At 39.1% G+C, this 22751-nt stretch overlaps 2 protein-coding genes across 3 annotated transcripts; one reads left to right on the top strand and one right to left on the bottom strand.

The window, feature by feature from the left end:
• The first annotated feature begins 40 nt into the window (after window positions 1-40).
• On the top strand, window positions 41-2191 carry LOC137125455 (aurora kinase A- and ninein-interacting protein). The gene is made up of 4 exons (XM_067500940.1): window positions 41-221; window positions 526-638; window positions 817-973; window positions 1104-2191. The coding sequence occupies exons 2-4, from the start codon at window positions 546-548 to the stop codon at window positions 2114-2116; spliced, it is 1263 nt and encodes a 420-aa protein (XP_067357041.1). The 5' UTR covers window positions 41-221; window positions 526-545; the 3' UTR covers window positions 2117-2191.
• Window positions 2192-2325: 134 nt separating this feature from the next.
• cap2 (cyclase associated actin cytoskeleton regulatory protein 2) lies at window positions 2326-21769 on the bottom strand. 2 transcript variants are annotated; one of them, XM_067500925.1, is made up of 14 exons: window positions 21477-21769; window positions 19455-19563; window positions 18102-18229; window positions 17890-17990; window positions 16340-16417; window positions 11544-11687; window positions 9858-9943; window positions 8735-8840; window positions 4898-5090; window positions 4365-4528; window positions 4066-4189; window positions 3886-3968; window positions 3484-3627; window positions 2326-3387 (listed from the first exon to the last, which is right to left on the bottom strand). In XM_067500925.1, the coding sequence occupies exons 3-14, from the start codon at window positions 18217-18219 to the stop codon at window positions 3304-3306; spliced, it is 1425 nt and encodes a 474-aa protein (XP_067357026.1). In that variant the 5' UTR covers window positions 18220-18229; window positions 19455-19563; window positions 21477-21769; the 3' UTR covers window positions 2326-3303. The 2 variants fall into 2 exon arrangements, with proteins under 2 accessions (XP_067357026.1, XP_067357016.1); XM_067500915.1 differs by lacking the exon at window positions 19455-19563 and having other exon boundaries at window positions 21477-21768.
• Between the last annotated feature and the right edge of the window lie 982 nt (window positions 21770-22751).

The following is a 22751-nucleotide window of genomic DNA, read 5'->3' as shown; positions in this document are numbered from 1 at the left end:
ATCTCACATCTAAAAAAAACTGTGTCACTGAAGAATGGATTTTAGGGTTAATCGGATGTAATCTTTTTTACACAGTCAAACGTCAGAGACAGCCCATCGTCGTGGCGCCAGACTCAAACAATCAGAATCGAGGATAATTTCTAATCAAACCTCGTTAATTGAGTTTCATCGATACAAATTAGGATAAAGGATAGCGGAACAATACGCCTTGCGTTAATACGGTAATAAATATTGTAGAGTAACTAGTGTTAATCATGGGTTAGTACAGATGGCTAACAATTATGTATCTTACCTCAGCTAACGTGTGCTTACAGATAATCTAACATTACGGTGTTAAGTGATAACGAAAGACAACTGGAATTCGCCGATCATATCTAAAAATAATTACATGAAATGTTATATTAAAAGTAGCTGCTCAGTTTTTGAACAACTATAACAAATTTATAATTTCTCTTCTGACAATCCTGAAGGTCTCTGTTTACACAATAACATAGTATGTTATATGTATTTCTTAACCTACTTCAGGTCTTTCCTTCATCTCCACCATGAAGACCTCCAAACCAGCACTGCAGACCTCAGCTCAAGAGGAATGTGGTGTTTGGCTGGACACCTTGCAGCTCAAAGAAAAAGCTAAACGGGTAACTGTGAAGTTGTGGCGCTTTGATTTCAGAAAACAAAAAACTATATATATTTATGTCTTAATAAAGCTGTGAATTGATACATTTAACAAACTCCTCTTATCTATAGTCTCTCTGGCTGTTACTGGAATAAAGTGTTTTTACAGAACCATGTTTTATTATATGTCTTATGTTTCAGAAACGTCTCGCCCGTCCAGTTTCTAAACTACTGAATCCCTTTGCTGAGGGTGAAGGATACAGTTTGGCTGTGGCACTCAATTTTACTCAGACCAAAATGGAAATGCCAAAGACCAAACAGAGCTCTATATCAACCTTCTTTACATCTCACCGTAGAGGTGAGTTTACTGTAAAATTATTGTCTTTAGTAAACAGGTAACAGAGACTGTTGACTTGCGTGAATGTATAAATTATCCCTGTCCATTTATTTTTGTGTTAACATACGCTTTGTTTTTCCTTTTGCAAAAGTTCTCAATAAGATGTCTACTTCTGAAGTACCAAAAATGGATCTAGTGCGGTGCTCCTACTTATCGACCTCAACTGTGCCCACACTTGTCACATCAGGAACAAAACGAAGACGTGAGGCAGATCTTGAAAAATCTGACATATGTAAACCTGAGTCTGGTTTGGATCATGACTGTAGAAGTGAAAATGTAACCATCCCCAAGGCAGCACTGGGACAGGAGCATTGTGAAGCAAGCCACACACCTGAAGAACATTGTGATGTGTTTAAAACACCACAGAGTAAGAGGAGGGTCACTGACCTCTCTTTATTGGCAGGTGACAGTCAACTTCTTCCACAGGCATGGAGTCAGGACCCATTGCTCACCTCTAGCCAATATTCTGACAGTGAATTTTATGTGACAAACCAGAAAAAAACCACAGCAAAGAATTTAAACAACTCTGAGACACGTTTCTTTACAAGTCTGGAAAGTGATACCTTTGGATTTCGGTTGGATCTTAAGGGAAGGACCTCAACTCAAAAATCCTTGGAGCTTTTTAATTTTCCTCAGATGGATCATGAGAAAGAAAACAGCAGTGCACTGACTTTTAATTCCCCAAAGAAGCCCTCATCTTTCTCTCATCCCAGAGTTCTTTCAAACCCTAAATGGACAGAAACAAAAACTGTATCACCTCAAAAACACATCACTGATCAACAATGGAAAACTGCTGATAAAGAAGAGATCTACAACTCACTATCCAAGTGTATAAAACTGAGAAACTCTCCTTTTAAAAAACGTGTAGCAGAGCAGCAAAGCAGAGAGCTTGATGAGGACAGTCTGGCCATGTTGTTTACCCAGGACTCTGAAGGCTTCAGGGTGATTGCACATAGAGGCCTGCATACCAGAAGCCCTCTCAAAGATCAGACTAATGTAAGCTGTGGGACTGTCAACATTAGTGCATACAAACCTTTGGAGGATGAGGAAGATGAGATGCTCTTTACTCAAGATTCTGAAGGAAATCAGGTGATCAAACACTGAAAACTCAGTGTCCAGAGTCTCTTTTTTTTCAAAATCTATACTTAATGTTTTCATTATCAGAAGAGGAATGTTTTTTTTTCTCCAAATATTCTTCATACCTGTTTTCAGCTCTACATCTTGTTTATCCAGATGTCATACTTCCCAATGTTAAAACTTCTGTGACATTAAAAGTTTTCTTTATTTTTTGTAATAACATTGACATTCAAAAACTGGGTTTGGGATTTTATTTAAAAAATATTCACAATTAAATTCACATTTCTTTTTGTAAATTAAAGGCTTTAAAAAGCATGTAGCATTGTAGACTCTCTTCTAATTAATGCTGGTGCTAGATGCTACATATTAGTATAAAATAGAGGGGTGTACAAAGCATTAGGGACTAGGATGTGCTCAGGTTCCCACTACCATAAGTATTTAAGTCATACAAGAAATTAGTTGACAAGTGTTTAGTTATTTGGGTTGATCAGTTGATGTCATGTCTCCTGCAGAAAATGTGTTACTGTGCATATTATGTAGCAGGACATCTGGCATTAAAGCAAAAAATATATAGTGCTTTTCATAAACTAACCTCACTTAGTGAAACAGTGCTACATAAGTACCATGCTCTATACACATTAAAAGAGGTAACTAACATACATAAGATTGGAGCAAAGATTACCACATGGTCTAGTTCTTGTTATTATTTGCTTGGCCACTGACAGTTTAATATGTGCATGTTATATAGTATTTGTAAATATTGTGTTACTGCAGGGTTTAACTGTGCTGTCATACAGTAGAATACAGCATGAATGAATGAATGTTGACTGAGTATTAATAGTTGTAAATATGGTAATCCAGAGACAATACAGCTTTGTAAATGTCATATTCTTCAATAAATGCCTTGGCACAGAAATTTAAGAAATATACTGTTTGTTTTTTTACCTAAACTTCCCTGGGGGTGTAGAAAGGGAACATCAATCCACTCACTGGTTCAATACAGCCAGTGGTTTCAAAGTGCTGAAGAAACATGTCACGAACTATAGCAAATACGACCAGCTCAGTGGTTTGTGTTAGGATACCAGCATATACTGTAAAAACCCTTTCATATTATGGAAATTGGACTACATCAGGGGAGCAACAAGATATATTAGTTAAAATCACAGATGTTGATTATAGTGATGAAGGTTGTGCTGGTGGTGATTAAGTATCAATCAGCCTGCAATCTCAGTGGGCTCTGTCAGTAGTTTGGAGCCATCCCAAATGGTCTTGAACTGCTCAGGTACTGGAAACTCCCTCTGTAAAACAAACAAACGTGAAGGTTACAGAAAATACACATGAAATTTCAAGCAAAGTATCTCTAGTTTTCACAAATCCTGCCCTTAGACACTTACATAGTTGTCATCTCCTTCTGGTACCATGATATTCATCTCAGAGCTCTTGGCACTCACGATGTCACAGTTAAGGGAGTCTTTACTCAGGTAGACCTGACAGCCCTCTGTTTTGTTGATGGAAATGGTGGGAACTGTACACAGCACCTACAGGAGAAGGACAAATCACAACTGACAGGTACCTCCAGCATCGTTTTCACAAATAGAGAAAACAACACCCAAATCTGATTAAAAGCCAGCTGTTGTCTACATTAAAAGCTAAACAAAGTCATGCAATCAGTAACAGTTCCTGATAATATATAGAACTATGAAAAATAAATCTTAAATGTGCATAAATAAAGTTAACTAAAGGTCCTACAGCCTTAAATTACCATTATTTTTTTATACAATAAATGTTTTACTCACCTGTATCTGAATTGACTTGGAGTTAATGACCTCCACAATCCCAACCACATTTTCAAACACCAGACCCAGCTTCTTACAGTTGTCTTTGGGGAGTGAAAACATGTGCAATAAGGTAAGTTGGAATCAAATAAGATTCATTTAGGACCACAATATTTTCTGTTCTGCTTCCACACAGCTCACCTATAATGATGGAGTTAATTTTGCCTTTAATCTGCAAGGTGGAGTTGTTACAGCTGAAGACGTAGACCACCTGTTTTAACTCTGTCTCCTCAATCACTAGGTTGTGTTTCTGCTCAAAGTTTTCCTGCAACATCACGTAAATAGATTCAAGAATCTGAGGTGGGGTGTTACAGGTGAGATGTTACCTCTGACTGGCTGACAAACAATCAGCAGACATAGATTGTAACAGTTACTCTTTAGCAATTAAGGAATTTCCTTCGGCAATAATCTTTTACAGAAGAAGTAAACATTTAACGTACCACCCTCCATTTCTTCCCCTCCAGCTCCAGCAGAGGGGTTCTTTTCTGAACAGCCGCTTTAGGTGAGTTCACATGCCCCGTGGTTTTGGTTTTGGTTGGGGTTGCTTGGGAGCGCAGATTTGGGTTCTTATGGGTCTTTAGGTCATCTGAGACATGCTTTAGACCTAGAGATGGAAAATATTAGAAAGTATACTGTATGACTACCTGCAGTAAGGACTTCAGCAAATGTTGAGATCATGTTTATTAATCCTCTCAGAACTACCCTACCCAATAAAGAAAATGTTAGCCTTTAAAAACCGTAAAAAGTATTTACAAATGTAATTTATCATTTAATTTAAAGTTTTTGATTTTTATTTAAACCATCTCAGAGATTTAGTACAAAAAGTTCCAGAATCAACCTTAAACAACAACTTAATGGAAAATCCTAACAGTATATATATTGTATATATACAGTATATAATAATAGTATATAATAGCAAACAGTACATAAAGGTAAAAACATTCAAGCGTTCAGGCTCCTGCAGTGAACCCACCTTTAGTTATGTCCATGCCCTGGTTAAGCTGAGCAAACAGTGCAGAGTGCTGTGCTGCTGCACTGCCTGTTTGTGGCTGAGTGTCATCATCTTTGAAGACTGGAGGTGGGCCAGGTGGAGGAGGGGGAGGAAGGGGACAGGTAACCCTGGATTCGGTAGGGGGGTCAAGGAGAGAAGAAGGAGCGATGGGACCCTGAGGGATGAAGAATTCCAAAATTTAGATGCAGAGCGGTGATTTTTTGGTTTGTGAGCTTTACATGAGAGAAACAACAGGCATAACAGGTGGATATCAGCTGCAGTAACTGTCAAGTTTTCTGGGGTTTCTGCTTCAACTACTGCCCAAACTTGAGGAGATGCAGGAATAACTCAGTTTCTTCTGCTTTTGCCTTGTTTATTGAAGTTTTCTTCAGCAACAAAACGGGCCCAAACCAGACTCAGAACAGGTTGATAACCTTACAAAGAAAAAGTGAAAAGACAAATACAATGCAATATTATATTATAGCCACCAACATTATGGGCCCTTTAATCCCACACTAATGTTATAGGTTTATCATAAGTTTAAAAGAAACACAGAAATACAAATCACTCCACATGCACGTGGCTAATTAGCATACCATGCTGAACGTGCCATAGAACACTTTCCGTTTGACACTACATGTCATACAAATACTAATAACACAAACCCAAAACATGTGGCAATCAAAACAGCTAGTCAACCAAACGAACATAGTTTAGACAATGGGTTTCTTTTCCATAAAATCAGCTTACATACCAGTGACATCCCTATGCTTAACCACACAGATGAAGCATCCGCTTCTTATTCCGGTTGAGTTAAAAGAGTAAAACAGAGACTTTTCAACACTTTTAAAATGGATTCAACCTATAACTCTTATCTCATGGTGTGTATCTGCATTCTGCTGCAGCCAGAACACCTATACAGCACATATGTTTGTTTTCGGTTTCCCAGGAAACCGTGCTTACGTAGTCGCCTCCCTTTCCTATCAACGTTGCTTAGCAACCACTCCTTCTCTTCTAAATTACTATTATTAATATTTTTGCCCATTTTTCTTGTAATTTTGTATTTTATTTATTCCATTTTAGGTTAACATTACTTCTTTCCACGTTCAACCTCATAGTGATAAAAGTCACCCAGCAGAGGGAGTATTGTACAAGAAATGTTTTAAAGCCTGACAGCATTGTAGATGTGTTTTTACTTTAATTACATAAAAAGAATGTTCAAAAGAATGTCTTTTGAGCAGTAGAAATCATCATTTTTAGCAACAGTGGATTTAAGAAATACTTAAATGCTGGGGAGGAACTTTTATTTCCATTTAAGTAGCTGTAACTCATCTTAGTCCTCTTGGTCTCCTGGCACATGTAATCAGCATCTTCTCTTTCCAGCTCAGCGCTGAAGTTGTTTGAAGCCTATATTTGATTGAAACTTCAGCTGAAACAATTTGATCCACGCATTGTAAACAGAATATAAAGACCATATATTCAAGTGTAACTGTTCATAGGCTAAATGATTAATCACTGATAATTAGTCCTAGTTTGAACAATGTTTGGCTGAACCACATGAGATTGCAATGAGCTTCATTACTGGCATGTTACTTAATGCAACATTTTAACTACTTTGCTCTGCACAGTAAATACAGTAAGTTACCACCCATGTACTGACGACTATAGTGAGGAAAGGCAGCAGAAAAAGTACACGCACACACAGACACACAGACACACACACACGTACACAGGGTTTCTCTTGACAGATCATGCACAGCTGGCAGAAACAGACAAACACACCTATTACGAAGCTATGGAGGGTTAAATCATCCATTTACACATCTTTGTGTAGAGCTGAAGCTACCTGACCTTTGACACGAGGCACATGTGTCGTGCATAACATTACTGAACAATGCAGACCTGTTACACTCAGCAGCTCAACGAATACCACTGGATAAGAATCAGCATGTGTGTGTATGTTCATGAATGGCTGTAAAACTGACTGCCTCTTTGTTTTTATACCTTGTGTAATTGTGCATATGTATGTGTGTACACAAATGTTTGTTTGAAGTAGAGGAGAAGTGAACTTTGTTGTTTTTTTGCCTCTACTGCTAATTCTGGCCTTTGTTTGGCTAGTTTTTCCTCTATAATTTGAAAAAAGAAATATTACTTGCATAAATTTGAATTAAATCTTTATACTGTAGTAGAAATTAGCAACAATTTCCAGTTTTGTGGTCAAAAGCCATTATGTTTCTTTCCATAGAAAACTAGTCACAGGAAACCAGAAGTCAAACAGAGTACCATTATCTGACAAATTCAATGACTCAAATGGTCATAAGAGTGACATTTACTAGAATAATCCTGATTAGCAGTGGCAAGTTGCTTCCTTATTTTTAATATTAGTAATGTTTGAAAAAATATATACCTTTGTAACATTGAGTGTGGTCTGAGACACAAATGTAATTTAGTGGTTTGTGTAATGCAATTATCATATGTCAGCCTGTGCATGTCATAGTATGCGTGTGTCACTAAATGCTCTCTTAGCAGCAGGTGACAGCTGCACTAAAGGGGGACCAGCCCTGCAGTTTACGTTACAGCACAGGCCACATGTATACACAGCCTCTTTGTCGGGGGTTCTCCTGTGAAGAAAAACTCCATTCAAGTAAATCCTGAGGACCAGCTGTTAGTACCACACACTCCTGTCCCTCTTCAGATATACACACAAACACGCACACAATCAGTGTCTGTCACATACACACACACACACAAATCCACACACTTGAGCTCTGTCATATGACAGCGGGGCAACAGCTGAAACACAGAGTCACAGTAGAAAACACATGTCGGATCACAGTTGTTGACTATTAGTTTTCACTTGATGTTAAAGGAACATCACTGATACTTTCCCGACTGAGGTACAGGAATCCTGTTATCTTAGCTTAGCATAAAGACTGTGACTCTGTCAAAAGGTAATAACATTTGCCAGCGAGCACATTTAAAGCTTGCTAATTAACATGTTGAATCTCTTTTGTTGAATTTGTACAAAAAGTTGAGTAGAGATAGGTCAAATTAGAATTTTAAAAGAAATGTTTTTCTTTGACAAGAGCAATAATTCCCCGGAATGCTGGCATGTTTGTGTTACCTTTGGACAAAGCCCAGCTGCCTGTTTCCAGTCTTTATGCTAAGTTCACACAGATTGAATAAAATAAAGTTGAATTGGTGTTGATCTACTCATCTAACTCTTTGCAACAGAGTGCAGAAAACATTTAGACCCTACTGTCCAAAAAGAGAAACAGGTCAAGTATGTGTTGAAGAGTTCTTGGTTTTAGAGCCACTGTAATCTCTGGGACCTAGTCTAGTGTGAGTGCAGAGGAGTCCATGAGGAGATCCATAACCAGAAATGTGTGTGGGAGTCACAGATGATTTGTGAGTCTTTGGAGGACCACAGGCTGCAGCCAATAAGGAGAAGCTCATTCATTCATTCATGTTCTCTGTCACAGATTATATAACAGGCTCCCCCATAACTAAAAATGGAATTCTGCACAAAAGTAGCAGTTAATTTGAGCCATGATACAAAAATATCAAGGCCTGTGAATGGAATCTAAATCAAAACACAGCTAAGATAATAAATAAGTTGTAGTAGGACTGACTGATTTTTGTAGTTAGGGTTATAGTTTAGAGAAGCACTGGATGCTGGCGGAAAGTGGAAAGTACATACATACTTCACATATTTGTTCTTATCAGAGCATAGTGTTTATAACTGAATGTTTACAGATGTTCCATTTAAAAAGCAGAAATAAACAAAAAAATATTATTAGTTACTATGTTTCTACTCACGCTTTTGCTCCACACCAGTCCAGTGGTGTGATGCTGCTTGATGAAGGACTGCATCTCGGCCCATATTGACAGGTAGGAGCGCGCCCAGTCCACATGACGTCTGTCACTGCGAGAGCAGGGAGGAGTGGTGGGGGTGGGAGTGGGGGGTTATGATCAGATGAAAACACACAAAGAGAATTAAGGAAGCAGTGAAGAAGGAAGGAGAGAAGGGAAGAACAAGAGGCAATAGAAAATGTTTTGAAGCTGAATTGGAATATATGATTATTTCAATAAAGGAAGAGATTTTGCAGTTATTTCTGTTGCAATATACAAATAGGTTTCTTTTTTTATATTGTGCTATTTAGCAAATAAAACATCCCTCTTTAACACCGATATGAACAGCAAATGGTCTGCCCTAAATGGTAAATGGTCTGTACTTACATAGCGCTTTTATACTTATTGGTACTCAAATCGAAAGGGGAGCTGCTATGCAGCTGGCCAACACTCACCAGGAGCAACTAAGTTCGGGCTAGGTGTCTTTCTCAAGGACACTTTGACATGTGCCCGGAGAAGCCGAGGATCAAACTTACAACTGTGCGATTGGTGGATGACTGCTCTACTTCCTAGACCACAAAGACGCCTTTGGAGCCTAGTTCTTACAATGTTTAAAGTACTCGTACTGTAAAAATGTATTAATGTTCCAGGCAGCAACTGGTTGGCATTATATCTTACAATGTGAAACTCTACTGTGGCTAATACCCCTCAAATATACTTTGTCAAACATTCATGCAACCTTATGTAGATCCTTATGTGTATTTTCTGTAACCTTCACGTTTGTTTGTTTTACAGAGGGAGTTTCCAGTACCTGAGCAGTTCAAGACCATTTGGGATGGCTCCAAACTACTGACAGAGCCCACTGAGATGGCAGGCTGATTGTATGTGGGTGAGTCCACAACTCGGGCAACTTTTAACAGTATGCAAATTTACAATTTCACACTCTAAAGCAAATAAATGGAAGCAGAACCAAAACGAAAAGAAAAAGGTCAGTAGCAAAGTACTTCCCAAAGACTGCATCATACTAATGAAATTATTTCAACTCCTCAGTTAATGGGGACTTTGAACCTTGGGCATATAGAGCCCTTACCTTTCCTTGTAGTCTTTCAGCACTCTGTTGGTGTAAAAGGTGGCAGCATCATTCATCTCCTTCACATATGGACCCGGCTTCTGACTCTAAGGGCATTAAAAGTTTATTAGAAACTCTCTATCAGTGTGACAGAAGAACTGAGAGGTCAAAATTGTCTCTTACAGAGCTTGGGGAAACTATCTGATTTGCTGCAATCTGTCTTCATTAAGAGTAAGCAGCAGCAGAGTTCAGGGTGACATTTTGTGCTTAAAAGTTTGACAAAGCCTGTATGTAAAAGTGGCCTCATGACAGCAAAATACATTGACCAGAGCCACTACTGGTGTTTTTTAAGAACTCAAGAGGGAAAACATTGATCTTAATCTGAATGATATTCATCTCAAAAGTTAGAGGCAGAGATTTCCTAATGATGGGAACCAGAAACTGATGAAGAAAAAGATAGTGAGCCAAACAGTGCCAGTACAGTCACAAGAACGAGTTGTTGCACTATTTATAATCTGATCTCAAAAGTCACAAATATAAACAACAGGTTAAACCACATTTGGCAAGTACTTCATGTAGCTGTGTATTAGACCTGCACAATGTTCAGGAGGAATTTTACACCATTTTCTCTTATAGAACTGCTTCAGTTAAGCCATATTCTTAAGGTGTGAATGGCTGGTTGAGGTAATTTCACACAGCATCTGAGCTACTCTGAAAGATGGATTTTGTGTATCTGGAGGCTTTCTGTAATAGATATATGTCAGTGTTTAGGGCCACTGTTCTGTTGCATCATTCAGCTTCCTTTGAGCTTCAGACAGCCACCCTGACATTATCCTGTAAGACACCTTGATAAACTTCTGTTTAACACTGGCAAGTGTTCCAGGTCCAGAGGCAGCAAAGCATCCCCAGATCATGATGCTCCCTCCACCGTACTTCACTCTTTGGAAAATGTTTTCATGTTTTACACCATACATAGTGCTGTTTGTTCTTCAAAAACCAATTTGTTTTTGTCTGTTCACAGGACGATTTCTCAGTAGTGTCAAAGTGGTGTTTGGCAAACTATAGGCGTGCTGCAAAGTTGCATTTGAGGAGCAATGTCTTCCTCTCCGGTGTCCTGCCATGGATACCAGGCCTTTTTAAGGTTTTTCATGTGTCTTCAGCTGTTACTCTGTGGTTATGTTTTTACCTTATTGAACAGCATGTGTTTTGAAATGATTTTGGCTCGGCAACTATTTCTATGAAAAGTAGCCAGAGTACCAAATAATATCAATATCAATATTGAGAATAGCACACTGACACTGTTCTTGTTTTTATAAATTACCATAGCTCTAAACCACACCACAATTGTCGTTTCAAAGGTTGGACTCCAGGTTTGCTAACACCCGATTATTCAGGTATGCTAAAGTGTAGCAAATAGTTATAACAATATTATTTCTTGATATTATGTCTAATTAGTAAACATATCCACTAATTTAATTTAAGATAATATTTTTTGTGCATGTGCATTATTTTCATTTCTGGAAATGTCAGTGGTCTTTAATGCTTATGTTTTGGTCAAAATTGTATATTGTTTTCCTTGAGTGAGGTTTTGTAGTTACATTTATATATATATATATATATATATGCCCCACAGTATATCCATATACACATCTCATACATGTACTGTACTGTATAAAGTTGTGTGTTAGCATGAGAATGTTTAATTACCACAGCGACCCAGCCTAAAGCGGGGATGCTCTCGCTGACAGCTGAAAGGTGGTTGAAGAGGCTGCTGCCACGGTTTTGTTCTCGGTAGTTTTGAATCTCCTGGATGTGATCTGAAATCGGCTTCAGCAGATCTTGAAGTTCTGTCTGCAGGGGAAGGGGGGAAATTAGGAAGAAAATACTGCTGGGTTACTGCTAAATAACTATTAACAAACTTGAGTTTAAGTCTAGGAACAAAAAGCCAAGACGGCTTGACAACTACAGGGGATAGATTCTTTGGCCAAACGTGGCACACAGAATTCTCTTAATCATGTTGCAGATACTTCAAATTTTAAACAGCATCATTTCCCCTGCCCATGCAGCCTGTTCTGTGTGCCAGAAAGTAATTCTTAAATTAGGCTACAGGACAGTAACTAATTTTACAAGCTGGAGTCATTTTCCATTGGAACTTCCAGGTCTCAGCTACATTATAGCTCAGCTCCCAGCTCCCCTTCCCATCGCTCCTACAAACATTCCTCGGTTCACGGGGAGATCCCTCTTGCCTTGTAAGGAATACCACTCCTGCAGTGTTTACAGTTTACCTATCACACATGCGCCTTCACCCACAGAGATTCAGGAACACAGTGTTTCATTTGTGAATTGTTTTACCAGCTTTCTTCTTTTGATCTGCTGTAAACTGAATGGTATGTGAAACATTTACTGCTAATGTGTGTGGCAACATTGTTTCTTTATTCAGACGGGAATTTAAAGAACACACTACAGAACACAGCATCGGATTGATCACTTGCAATAAGATGAGCCAGTGTAGACACAGTGATTATATGTGCTTAGATGACTGATTTAAAGTATCATCAATATCAAAAAGTGTACAAATACAAATTTGTGTATGTGTGAAATTTTCGTATAGTTACATAAATGTAGGTGAGTGGTGATGCTGCATGTGAAACTAATGTTATGCTTGCGTGCAAAGAAGCCTTAAAACCAAAAGTAAATGTTTTTATTATTTTCCAGCAAATTCTTCACTCAGTCAGATTCAAATGATCTCCATACACTGAGATAGACACTCTTTTTCTGCTGCTCTGGCTGCTTTGATTTTCTTTCAATCCAGTTAGTATCTGTCCTTAAAGCACAACATATAATCTTGTAGCTGATTGGTGTATATCTGCCATATTCAAACCAGATGTCATTGTTTAGCAAACAATGTACAAAGTACTTGGAACATGTAATAGTCCTGCATTTAAGATTGCAATAAGATAAAAAGTTCTTAACAGCAAATGATCAACGGCATTTGGCTTGTCCCTTTTCAGCCTTTGGAGGACCACAGGCTGCAGCCAATAAGGAGAAGCTCATTCATTCATTCATGTTCTGTGAACATCGCCACAGCACAGTGTGTTCCGCACTTTAATTTGGCATTTTCAGCAGGATGCCCATTCTGCTGCAACCCTCCCATTTTATATGGGCTGAGGACCAGCATTGAGGTGGCCCTTTGTTGCTGGGTGGGGGGAACCTGCAGCGTCTGCTTCCCAACCCAATGCTCTACCACTGAGCCACTAGGGCCCTAAAGTTATTAGTACCAAAATGTGCATACAAATGGAAAGTACTCATTTTGCACAATGAACCCTTTTCATTTTTGTTAGAGACATGTTAACATGTAAGTGCCGTAGTAACATTGCTTTCAAGATAAAGCCAATTAAGTGACTGCCTTCATTCGAGCCATTTGGTTCTCACAACAACAACATCTTGGATCCCACTGGTAGTAAAACATGTATTATGAGTCAGTGCCTTCATCAGTTTATGGACTTCCCCTGCACTCTGATCACATTTAGGAGAGAAACATAAAACATTAGACTGAACTGGAAGCGACAGAGACAGCTTATTTGAGAAGGTAAACATTTGCCATATTCCCACATGTACTGCAACCAAAACAGCTTTTTATCTAAAAATCTATCTACCAAATAAGATCACTTATACAGTCAGTGAGTTTGAATCACTGAATTGATCTAAACCAAATTATTCAAATGAGCAACAATATTCACAAGCTCCATAACTTAGTCAGATGTTACTGTGGAAGTTACAGGAAGATATTGTGGACTGAATACAGACGTGGTGAATGCAGACATAAAGAGAATGAGCCGACAAAAGCTTCAAAAGCACCAACCCACATTATTTGATGGGGAGTGAATGAACACAGTGGGTTATAATAGCACAGTGTCTGGGCCCTTACTTCCTATACAAGCACTGAATCAAGAGTAAAGAGTGGAGGGTGACGATGGGGGAAAAACTGTAGCAGGATTTCTAACGCTGTGAAAGTTGACAGTGTGTGGGAATGTCCACAAGCATCAAGACACACAAACACAATACACATGCATGGATTGAGCTAAGGTCACATGAGAGAAAGGCTTAGTTTCTCTCCCTCCTCCTTGTCTCACATACACACACACACACACACACACACACACACACACACACACACACACACAGTTCAAATATAGAACATGCCCATAAAAAGTCAATGAGCACAACAGGGCTGCATGGAGAGAACCAGAAGTTTGTGAGCCGTGTGTGTGAGTTTGTGTGTGTGCACGTGTGTGTGCGGGTGTGAGCATGCACATGTGAGGGCTCACAGCAATTTAGGAACTGCGGGGTGCTGTAGTCTTTATGTCAAACTAGCTAAAAGGCATTTTCTGTTATTTGTATTGTTTAGATTTTGATATTGACCTTCAATGTCCAAGTTCAATTCTATCCATAAACTTACGGACAAATAAACTTTATCACATGACTTGTTGATAAGGTGTTAATTGTCATGCCTACTGAGGCTAATTCTGCATCCTAACATGTAACATGATGATTGTTATGGCCAAAAAAGCCTGATTTTGTTTTTTTTTTCTAAAATTCTAATGCACGTCACAATGTTGTTGAATTAATGGGAAATTTAATCGAATTAAGTGCAACATTGCAAATTCCTGGAGGATCTGATTATTTTAATTCAAGATGATTGGCTACAAGGATTATGCAGAAGGTAAATATCTTAATGGGTAAAAACATCTGCAATGACTACTAGTATAAGGGCCAACTTTAGAGTAAGATAAACAGCCACAAACTGAAACACGGTGAACTCACAATAACATTATTTTCTACTGTATTTTACACATATTGTTATGTTCATCTGAATCCTGATGCTTGTCAATGGTTTATTCCTTGCTCAGATAAAGGCCCTTTTAATGCCCAGCTCTGCAAGTTACACTCATAATAACTTTATTGTCCAGAGACTGAAAAAACCTAAACTTGTCAACGGAATGTTTTTACGTTTTATGTGTCACAGTAGTCAAGTACAAGTCATTTCTTTGACCTCATTTTTGTCAGTAAAGTATGGCTCAAGTCCAAGTCTCCCATCTCATGTCCACAGCTTTGATGTAGATTTAGTATAAAATCTAGACAGAAAAAAGCAGTATTATGTCTGTGCTTCAAAGGATAGAAGCTCTCTGTCAACCCACCCCTTTCCTGAATTGGTCCCTCTCTCTCTGTAGAAACCTTGTGTTTTCATGTCTGACAGTCACTGAATGCTCATTTCACCACCTCTCAACCAGTGACTAGATAGACAGGGAGTAATCACTTCCTGGTTGGCTCTGTGGAACCAAACTAAAACACACACACATGCACACACAAACAGAAAGCCAATGGGATGATATCATATTGGCTATCACACACAATGTTCTATCCCACCCTTCTTTTTTCTGTACGTGAACATGCTGGGAATGTGTTGCATTAGCATTTTCTTAGTCAAAGAGCAGAGTAATCCCTCTGCCTGCTGGGAAACGCAGGAGGGGAGGACACAGATTCACACACATGGTTCATTTCTTTGTTAAATGTGAAACATTTGGTGCAATTAATTGCAAAAGTATTATGTAACTTAAAGTAGTTGTTAGCATATGTACAAACAGCAGCATTCATAATCATCATAATGATGCTTTGCCACATTATGATGATAGCTCCATCACTTTCAGTTCATTCCAAATAAAACTAGCAAAATATAGAATAAACAGAATATACTGTTAATATCAACTAATAAAAGTAGCATAATAAGAATCTTTAATTAACTGATAATGGTAAAGTTAAATACAGAGGGGAATTACAGAAAGGAGGCAGCTACTGTAAGATGTTTTCAACTAAAGTCAAAATCCATCTCACTTAAGTGAACACCCAAATAAGGCACACATCAGCACAGATGTTTCAGCCAAATCCTGTCCAGGTTGCATTGACTGTTATTAACATGATGACTAGCAAACGTGGTTTCTGTTACTATGTTTAAATAATCTTAATTGCTGTTTTAATGCAACTTGCAAATATGTTGGCACACACTGCCCGGTACGAAAAGGATGGGAAGGTGGAGCATCTACAATAGCAAGATGATGGGAAATGAAGGCAGAGACAGATGGGGAATGACACGCAACAAAGGTCCCTGAGCAGACTCAAACTAAGGGTACTACAGTTCAAGGTCTGCTTTATAATGCTCTTGTCCACAAAGTTGTCAACTCAATTTTTCCAGACTCCAGACTCAGGCGTATGAGTTGAAGTATTGATTTCATGGTTTATCTTTTATCCCTATACATCATATATTTTTTTCTTATGTTTGGATCACATTTAAGGTGTTATTAATACTATAATCAGGTATTATTTGTGCCATATTGTTCAAACAATTCCAGACAACCAGCTTCTACCGAAATCCTTATTACCTTCCATGGTGGCCATGCGGGTGGTTTTTAAACCATTTGAGGATTTGTGTCATTTTCTGCTTTTACCTGCACAGGTTCCTGGTGTGTGGCAGCTATTTTCAGAAAGGTTCTCTGAGTCTGCAGGGCATTGTTCACCATCTCCGCCTGTTGATCGAAGCCAGATCCGGGTCAGGATTATAATACAGAACATGTGGTATGACACATATGACAAGCAACTATATTCTACAGACTGATTATGGTGTTTTAGTTCCATTGAATACAATATTTCTTCATGTGGTTCTTGTCATATGTCTACTGAACTATAGCTAGTAAATCTGTTTGCAAAACACACACAGACAAAAACACACACAGCGAGTTTGGGTTAGTCCCAGTCAGCCATGTCCTTTGTGTGCGTCTGAGACCTCCTGTTGTGGGCCAAGGGAACCACCAGGGAGGCTTTGTCCATAAAAGGAGCCCTGAGAACTTTAAAGGCACTATCTCTCGCTCACTCACTCCCCCTCCTCCTCACTTTGTGCAGTGATGGGACACAGATAGAAATCTTCTTTCAAGGTACAGGGAGAGAAATAGAAGCTTTTTTCTGTCTGCCATTACTTCTTTTTTCTTTTTTTTGAGCCCTCCCTGTTGTTTTGGGTTTACTCCAAGGACATCACACAGCTGTTATTGCCAAGTGGATTACAACAAAATCCACTTACAGTCCTGGTGGGAGTACGGGTCATTACCAAATAGGAAAAGGTGCTCCACTAGCAGTTTGATAAATGAATGTGAGATCAAAGTTCGATCATACTCCCATCCTTAGCTTTGTAGAGGACAGGAAACCTTTTCTATCACATACTCATGCAAACACAAACACAATGGACAATGGACCTCCTGCACACACTCATTACTATCTTTTAGTTTTCCAGAACTATGACTATGTCTAAGTAGGATCTATGGTGGGGCAATTCTGTTTGTTTCTAAATCTACAGCCAGTGAAAAAAAGGCTGGCACAGACAGACTGCGCTGTTTGCTCTTCTGGTATCCATTTGTATTCCCTTTAGAAAAAAACTTGCGTCATTATGAGTGGTTTTCATGGTTTCGTACAACTGAGTACAGAATGCCAGATACCATGCTTTGTGTGAATAAGTGGAAAGTCTTTAAATCTTAAGGTATTTACTAGGTACAGGTAATATGTCAACCTTCTTGACTTCTCAATTCAGAGGCAACAGCTAAAATGTGAGAAGGGTTATAACCTAAGAGCAACCTTACAAACACTAATGGAATAAGGTTCGTGTTTTGAAATTTGATGTTAAAGTGTATCCAGCAATCAAGTTTTGGGAACATAAATTGATACAGTAACTTCTTATGAAGAGAAAACAAAAACTACGCTGTAGAATAGGTGGAGTGTCCCTTTAAAACATCAATAATAGTGATACTGATAATAATAGTGATACTGATAAACCTGCTGTACTGTAAGTGCAGCAGCTGTGGTGACATCTGTCTACCACAGCTGCTGCATCATGAGCATATGTGTGTGTTTTTATGATGTGTATGTGGACAAGGGTGTGTATATAACTCATTCATCACTCATCAGCCAACATCTGTGTGACATAGGGAGTTTATCTGGGGTGAGCACTTACATGCTTCTCCACCTCACTCCCAATAGCTCGGCTGTGCTTTAGGTAGTCTGACACTGGACCTCTGAGTAGCACGTCAAAGGCCTCCAAACACTGAGATAAACCTGAAGCCACACAAAGAAATCTTTGCTTGTTTTAAACATGTCTATTGTCATTTTAACGTGTGAACTGTCCTCTGAACCTCTGAGTCAAGCTGTTTTTAAAAACAGACTTGCCTCCCTCAATGCCGTTGACAAAGTCCCCATTGGCCATACCACTGGACGCCTGCATGGTGACGGACATCTGCTCCAAGCGAGTCACAGCTCGCTCAAGTCGTTGCATTAAACCTTCCATGGTCGCAATTCTACAAATAAAAGCAGAAATGTTTTATTAGGTGGCATTTTGTGATCCTATTAGCTGATGAGTTATTTCATGACATACTTTATTGATTTCAAACAGTTTCCCCCTCTTTACTGGGGCATCAGATGTTATGCATGAGCCATGATACATTCCATATTCAACTTCTCTTTCTGCTTCTACTGAGCCATGTCAGCAGCAGACAGTGAGACTAATTTTCCTATTGCAGTTGGTTTTATACAGTATGAACACTGCCTTTGTTTAGGCTATCTGGCCCGCTGCCACATTCACGACCTCTGCCACTCAACACATATCACACAATCAGATTAAAGGAGGGAAAGACACCAAAGGCAGACTGACATGAAGGTTTGAGAGTTATTTATTGCAGCACAAAAATGTAAAAACACCCTGGGAAAATGCTGGATATAGATTATATCATATCTCCAAAGTAATGCACAAACCTGGAGATTCACTGAGGTTGAACATAAAAACAGATAGTGTTTCCTCTCTTTCCACTGTATTGCTAATATGTGCACAGTGGCTATAATGTGTATCTTAGAGTAATCATTTGTCCTATCGCTTGTTTGCTTGTAGGGATAGAATGACCTTTTCACCCCTGGATGTTCACATGAGGATGTTTTCACACATTCGAAACAACTCTTGTTAGAAATGTTAGAAATGTGAGGGAGACCAAACCAAAGATGTGCATGTCGATTACACTGCAAAAGAGTCTGTGCAACATAGATGGTAATAAGGACATTGAGCTGAAGTGTTTGCACAGTATTAAGAAGGTTTTGCTTACTTGAGAGTTAAACAAATCTCCAACTGTAATCCAATGCCAATAAAGTGCACTGAGATAGTGCCACAGACCACAATGTATCTCCTTCTTTAACAATGACAGCCATATGTCTCACCACGAGAGGCTTGTTTCTAATATTTATTAGTTAACCAAGAGGGATTCAATCCAGCAACCCACAGCATGTTTACGCAAACTACTGCTAGGTAACACACACTTCCCAATCTGACACCTGTTACCTGCATGTCCAACATACAACCCAGTGATGTGACTTATAGTTTATTTTATTTGCTATATAAATGTACAGTGATCTTCTCCAATAATATGGCAGCTATGTAGACTGGCTTGTGTCCCTAGTCTGTAATCTTTGTAAATTATGTCTAGTAATTATGTACTATGAGCAGCAAACATGTCCTGATGGGCGTGATCGAGTCACCTCTCTGGAGAATTTGCTCAGCAGTGCCAGATGCCTGTCTCAGAGCTCAGCTGCTATTTCTGTTCTCTGGGTCACAACAGCTCCTAGGCAAGACCAGAAACCTGGAGAGCTGGATGTAAGGTGATAACAAATGTGCGACACGTCAGATCTGAATAAACAATCTCCTGTCTGCTTCAGGAAATTTTCAAAGGAGTTGATTGATTACTTTCTTTCCGAATTGATTTAATTACTTTCCAACAAGTAAAATTAATGCATGATAGTGTCAAATTATTTGTTTGTGTTTTGTAGCCACATTCCACAAATAGATCTAAATAATATCTGGTGCAATGTTTAGACTACATTGTAAACCAAATAGAACAACTAAACACTAAATATTTGCATTTTATAAATTAGAGGACAAACAAACAGTGACTTCACTTCAAACTTATAGATGGAAACCAGAGTCTGTGCAAATATGGGACCAGCTTTTATTTAGACTTAATTTATTCAGCCACTCTCAAAACAAAATGGGAAACAGTTGGTGGGTTACAGCTTGGTGCTGCATCAGAGGCCTGAGCAGTGCCAGAGAAACAAAGACAATAGTGCAGTCATGTAGATGTTTTCATCAACAGATAATTTCCAGGAATTGTATGAAACAGAAACTGGTGGACATCACTGCAGCCTCCACTGTATGAATGCAATTCTCCACCCTGTTCTTCCAGACAGGTGGGACACAGGATTTGCCACTCAAAGTCTCCAGACCAAAAGCAACAGCTGAAAAACCCACATGCTCCCGCAGTGAAATGATATTAATGACTTCACCCTGACCCTCGTGTGTCTCCTGAACCCTGTGTCCTGTATGGTATCTGAGGGTAAGGGTCTATTTTGGGCCACAGCCTGAGTTTGCTACCATGGATCTTCAAATGTAGGCCTTAAAGACTTGTGTCTGAACATGTGGAGTTTAAGGATGAGATAAATCTATGTAAAACAAATAGGGTTTATGCTACATGTGCTGCAGCTGCTCCTACAATAAAACAGGAAGCTGTGATGCCATCAGTGTCTGTGTCAATTTAGAAACCACTGTTGCAGCACTGTGGGTTAGATTTTAAAGGGTTGTCATTAAAATGGCAGACTCATTAAATTATTATTAAAATAGAATATATTGCTGATTGCTGAAAAGTAGAGATAGAAATATTATTAGATTTAACAGAGTTTTGATTATAAATTAACTAGGCTAGGCTATCTAGATGATTGAACATACTGTGGTTAACATTTAATAATAAAGATATTTATAAGGGTCTTATAGCCCTAATAAGACTGAATAGAAAAAACTGGCGAAGTGGTCAAATCTATGGTTGTTATCATCAGTTACGATCAATTGGTGTTCTGGACCTTTTGATCATTTCACATGGTCTTCATCAGCGTTTTTTCCAGTTTGAGTACAATTTAAAAGGTAAGTTAGAAAGTAAAAGTAGAACTTAGCTGATGTTTAATTCAATTATATAGGCAAAGTAGAAGACGTGTGGTCTATCCAAACGCTCCAAAGGAAACAGCCCTTCAGGTGAGACTATTTTGTCAACTGGCGTTTGAACGATGTTCAAAAGGACAATAATATGGTAAATATATGGATAATATATGGTAAATGAGACCTAATATGAAAAGGTTTTTGTTACAGGTGCTCATCACGCAGGCCCACACAGGCCAACGACGAGATGAACCGATGCTTCAAAATGAAACATGACACTGCACTTGTGCGATGGCAGGACCTCACAAATTTGATGCGTCATGATTCGCGCCACGATGAAACCGTTGCTCTTCAAAAGACAAACGGCATTTTAAGAAATCGCTAAAACGTCAGTACAGTGTGCTCACACACTTCACCCGTTCGGTTGCAAACTATGAAAACGCATGGCGCACAGGGAGCAGGTGAGGATGACTCCGTTTGGAGCAGATCGGACACACACGCCAACAACCCTCTCCGCCCCACCCAGACAATTTACAAAACAGTCAGTCAACAATTCATTCAGTAGAGAAACAACTTACCCCCCTTCTCTGGTCCGCAGTAAATTTCTGTCGGGATCTGGTGTATCTGTCAATACCCCCGGACGGATTCGTGGCTTTGCTGTTGACGTGCGGTCCCCTCCTGCCTCCCTGCACCGTCAGCTGCGCACAGCACCGGGACTGTTCCGGGATGTCCTAATTAAGCAACACGGTGAACCCGAGCCACGCAGCGTGCAGAGACCAAGACCATGACTCAGTGCCGCAGTATCTCTCCTGGGTGTCTGTCTTCACCCCGCAGGCAACATGGCAGCTTTAGAGAGCCCTGATAAAAATAGACGAGTGTTTGACTCTGTGGGAAACACATCTGAATGGAGTCTCTGTTGAGAGAAATGGAGTTGTTTTAGCATAAACAACTCAATTTCATCATCATCATCATCACTGCCTATAGGGTCTGATCCCCATCGTGGAAATTCCGCTCCAAACATGAGAAATATTTATGTAGGACAAAAGTAGGTACATCCTGGATGCTTAGTCCTTAGTCCTAATTCCTATAATCAAGTTTGATATATCACATTCTTAAAAATTCGCACAATTTCAGATTAACAGGTTTTGTAAATAGAGATGCCAATATATTTTCACCAAAACCTGGACCCCAAACTTGACTGCTTGTTTCTACAATCCGTTGACACGTTATTGTCAGAATGCATAGAACCTTCTGTTAGTATGACTTGCTTCTAGGCTTCCAACCCTGTCTCCCCCAAATTAGATATTTTACTAAAATGTAAGTGCTGGATGGTTCATTCAAGGAGCTACAGTTATTAACACTTACAGAGTTGTGGTGTATGGTGGGCATAAAAAGCACAAGAATGAACAACAGTTGTTTGTACAGTCCCTCCCATCTGAGCCACCGAAGCGTGTATCTCCTTCAGAGGAGTCATAGGTGTCTTAGTGGCCTCCTTTACTGTGCCTTTCTTGCAAAGTCACTCAGTTTTTTGGGGGGGCAGCCTATTCTAGGCAGATTTATACCTCTGTCATGTTCCTTTACTTTAATGGATTTACCTCTACTCTAAGGCACTGACTTAAATATGTTTTTGTATCCATTCCCTGATTTATGCTTTTCAATAATCTTTCCACAGAGTTGCTTTGAGTGTTGTTTTGTTTTCATGATGTATTAATCTTTAACGATCACATTCAAACACATTCACTGGACTCTGATGATCCACAATTAACCAACCATGTGATGTCTAAAAGCAGCTTGCTGCATTGTTGATGATTTAAGCATGTTACTTTAAAGGAGGTTAATGTTTATGCAATCTC

This window comes from Channa argus, chromosome 1 (genome assembly GCF_033026475.1).
Source record: "Channa argus isolate prfri chromosome 1, Channa argus male v1.0, whole genome shotgun sequence".
NCBI lineage: Eukaryota > Metazoa > Chordata > Actinopteri > Anabantiformes > Channidae > Channa > Channa argus.
The sequence above is the reverse complement of the archived record's forward strand: the minus strand, read 5'-3'. Positions and strand labels throughout refer to the sequence as shown.

Bases quoted from the DNA above. Each gene is read 5' to 3' on its own strand.
- LOC137125455 (XM_067500940.1), top strand. From the start codon at position 546: ATGAAGACCTCCAAACCAGCACTGCAGACCTCAGCTCAAGAGGAATGT. The intron at 639-816 runs GTAACTGTGAAG...CTTATGTTTCAG, and splicing joins TCAAAGAAAAAGCTAAACGG to AAACGTCTCGCCCGTCCAGT. The intron at 974-1,103 runs GTGAGTTTACTG...CTTTTGCAAAAG, and splicing joins CTTTACATCTCACCGTAGAG to TTCTCAATAAGATGTCTACT.
- cap2 (XM_067500925.1), bottom strand. From the start codon at position 18,219: ATGGAAGGTTTAATGCAACGACTTGAGCGAGCTGTGACTCGCTTGGAG. The intron at 11,688-16,339 runs GTAAAAGCAGAA...CTTCCCCTGCAG, and splicing joins CACACCAGGAACCTGTGCAG to ACAGAACTTCAAGATCTGCT. The intron at 3,388-3,483 runs GTAAGTGTCTAA...TTTGTTTTACAG, and splicing joins CAGAAGGAGATGACAACTAT to AGGGAGTTTCCAGTACCTGA.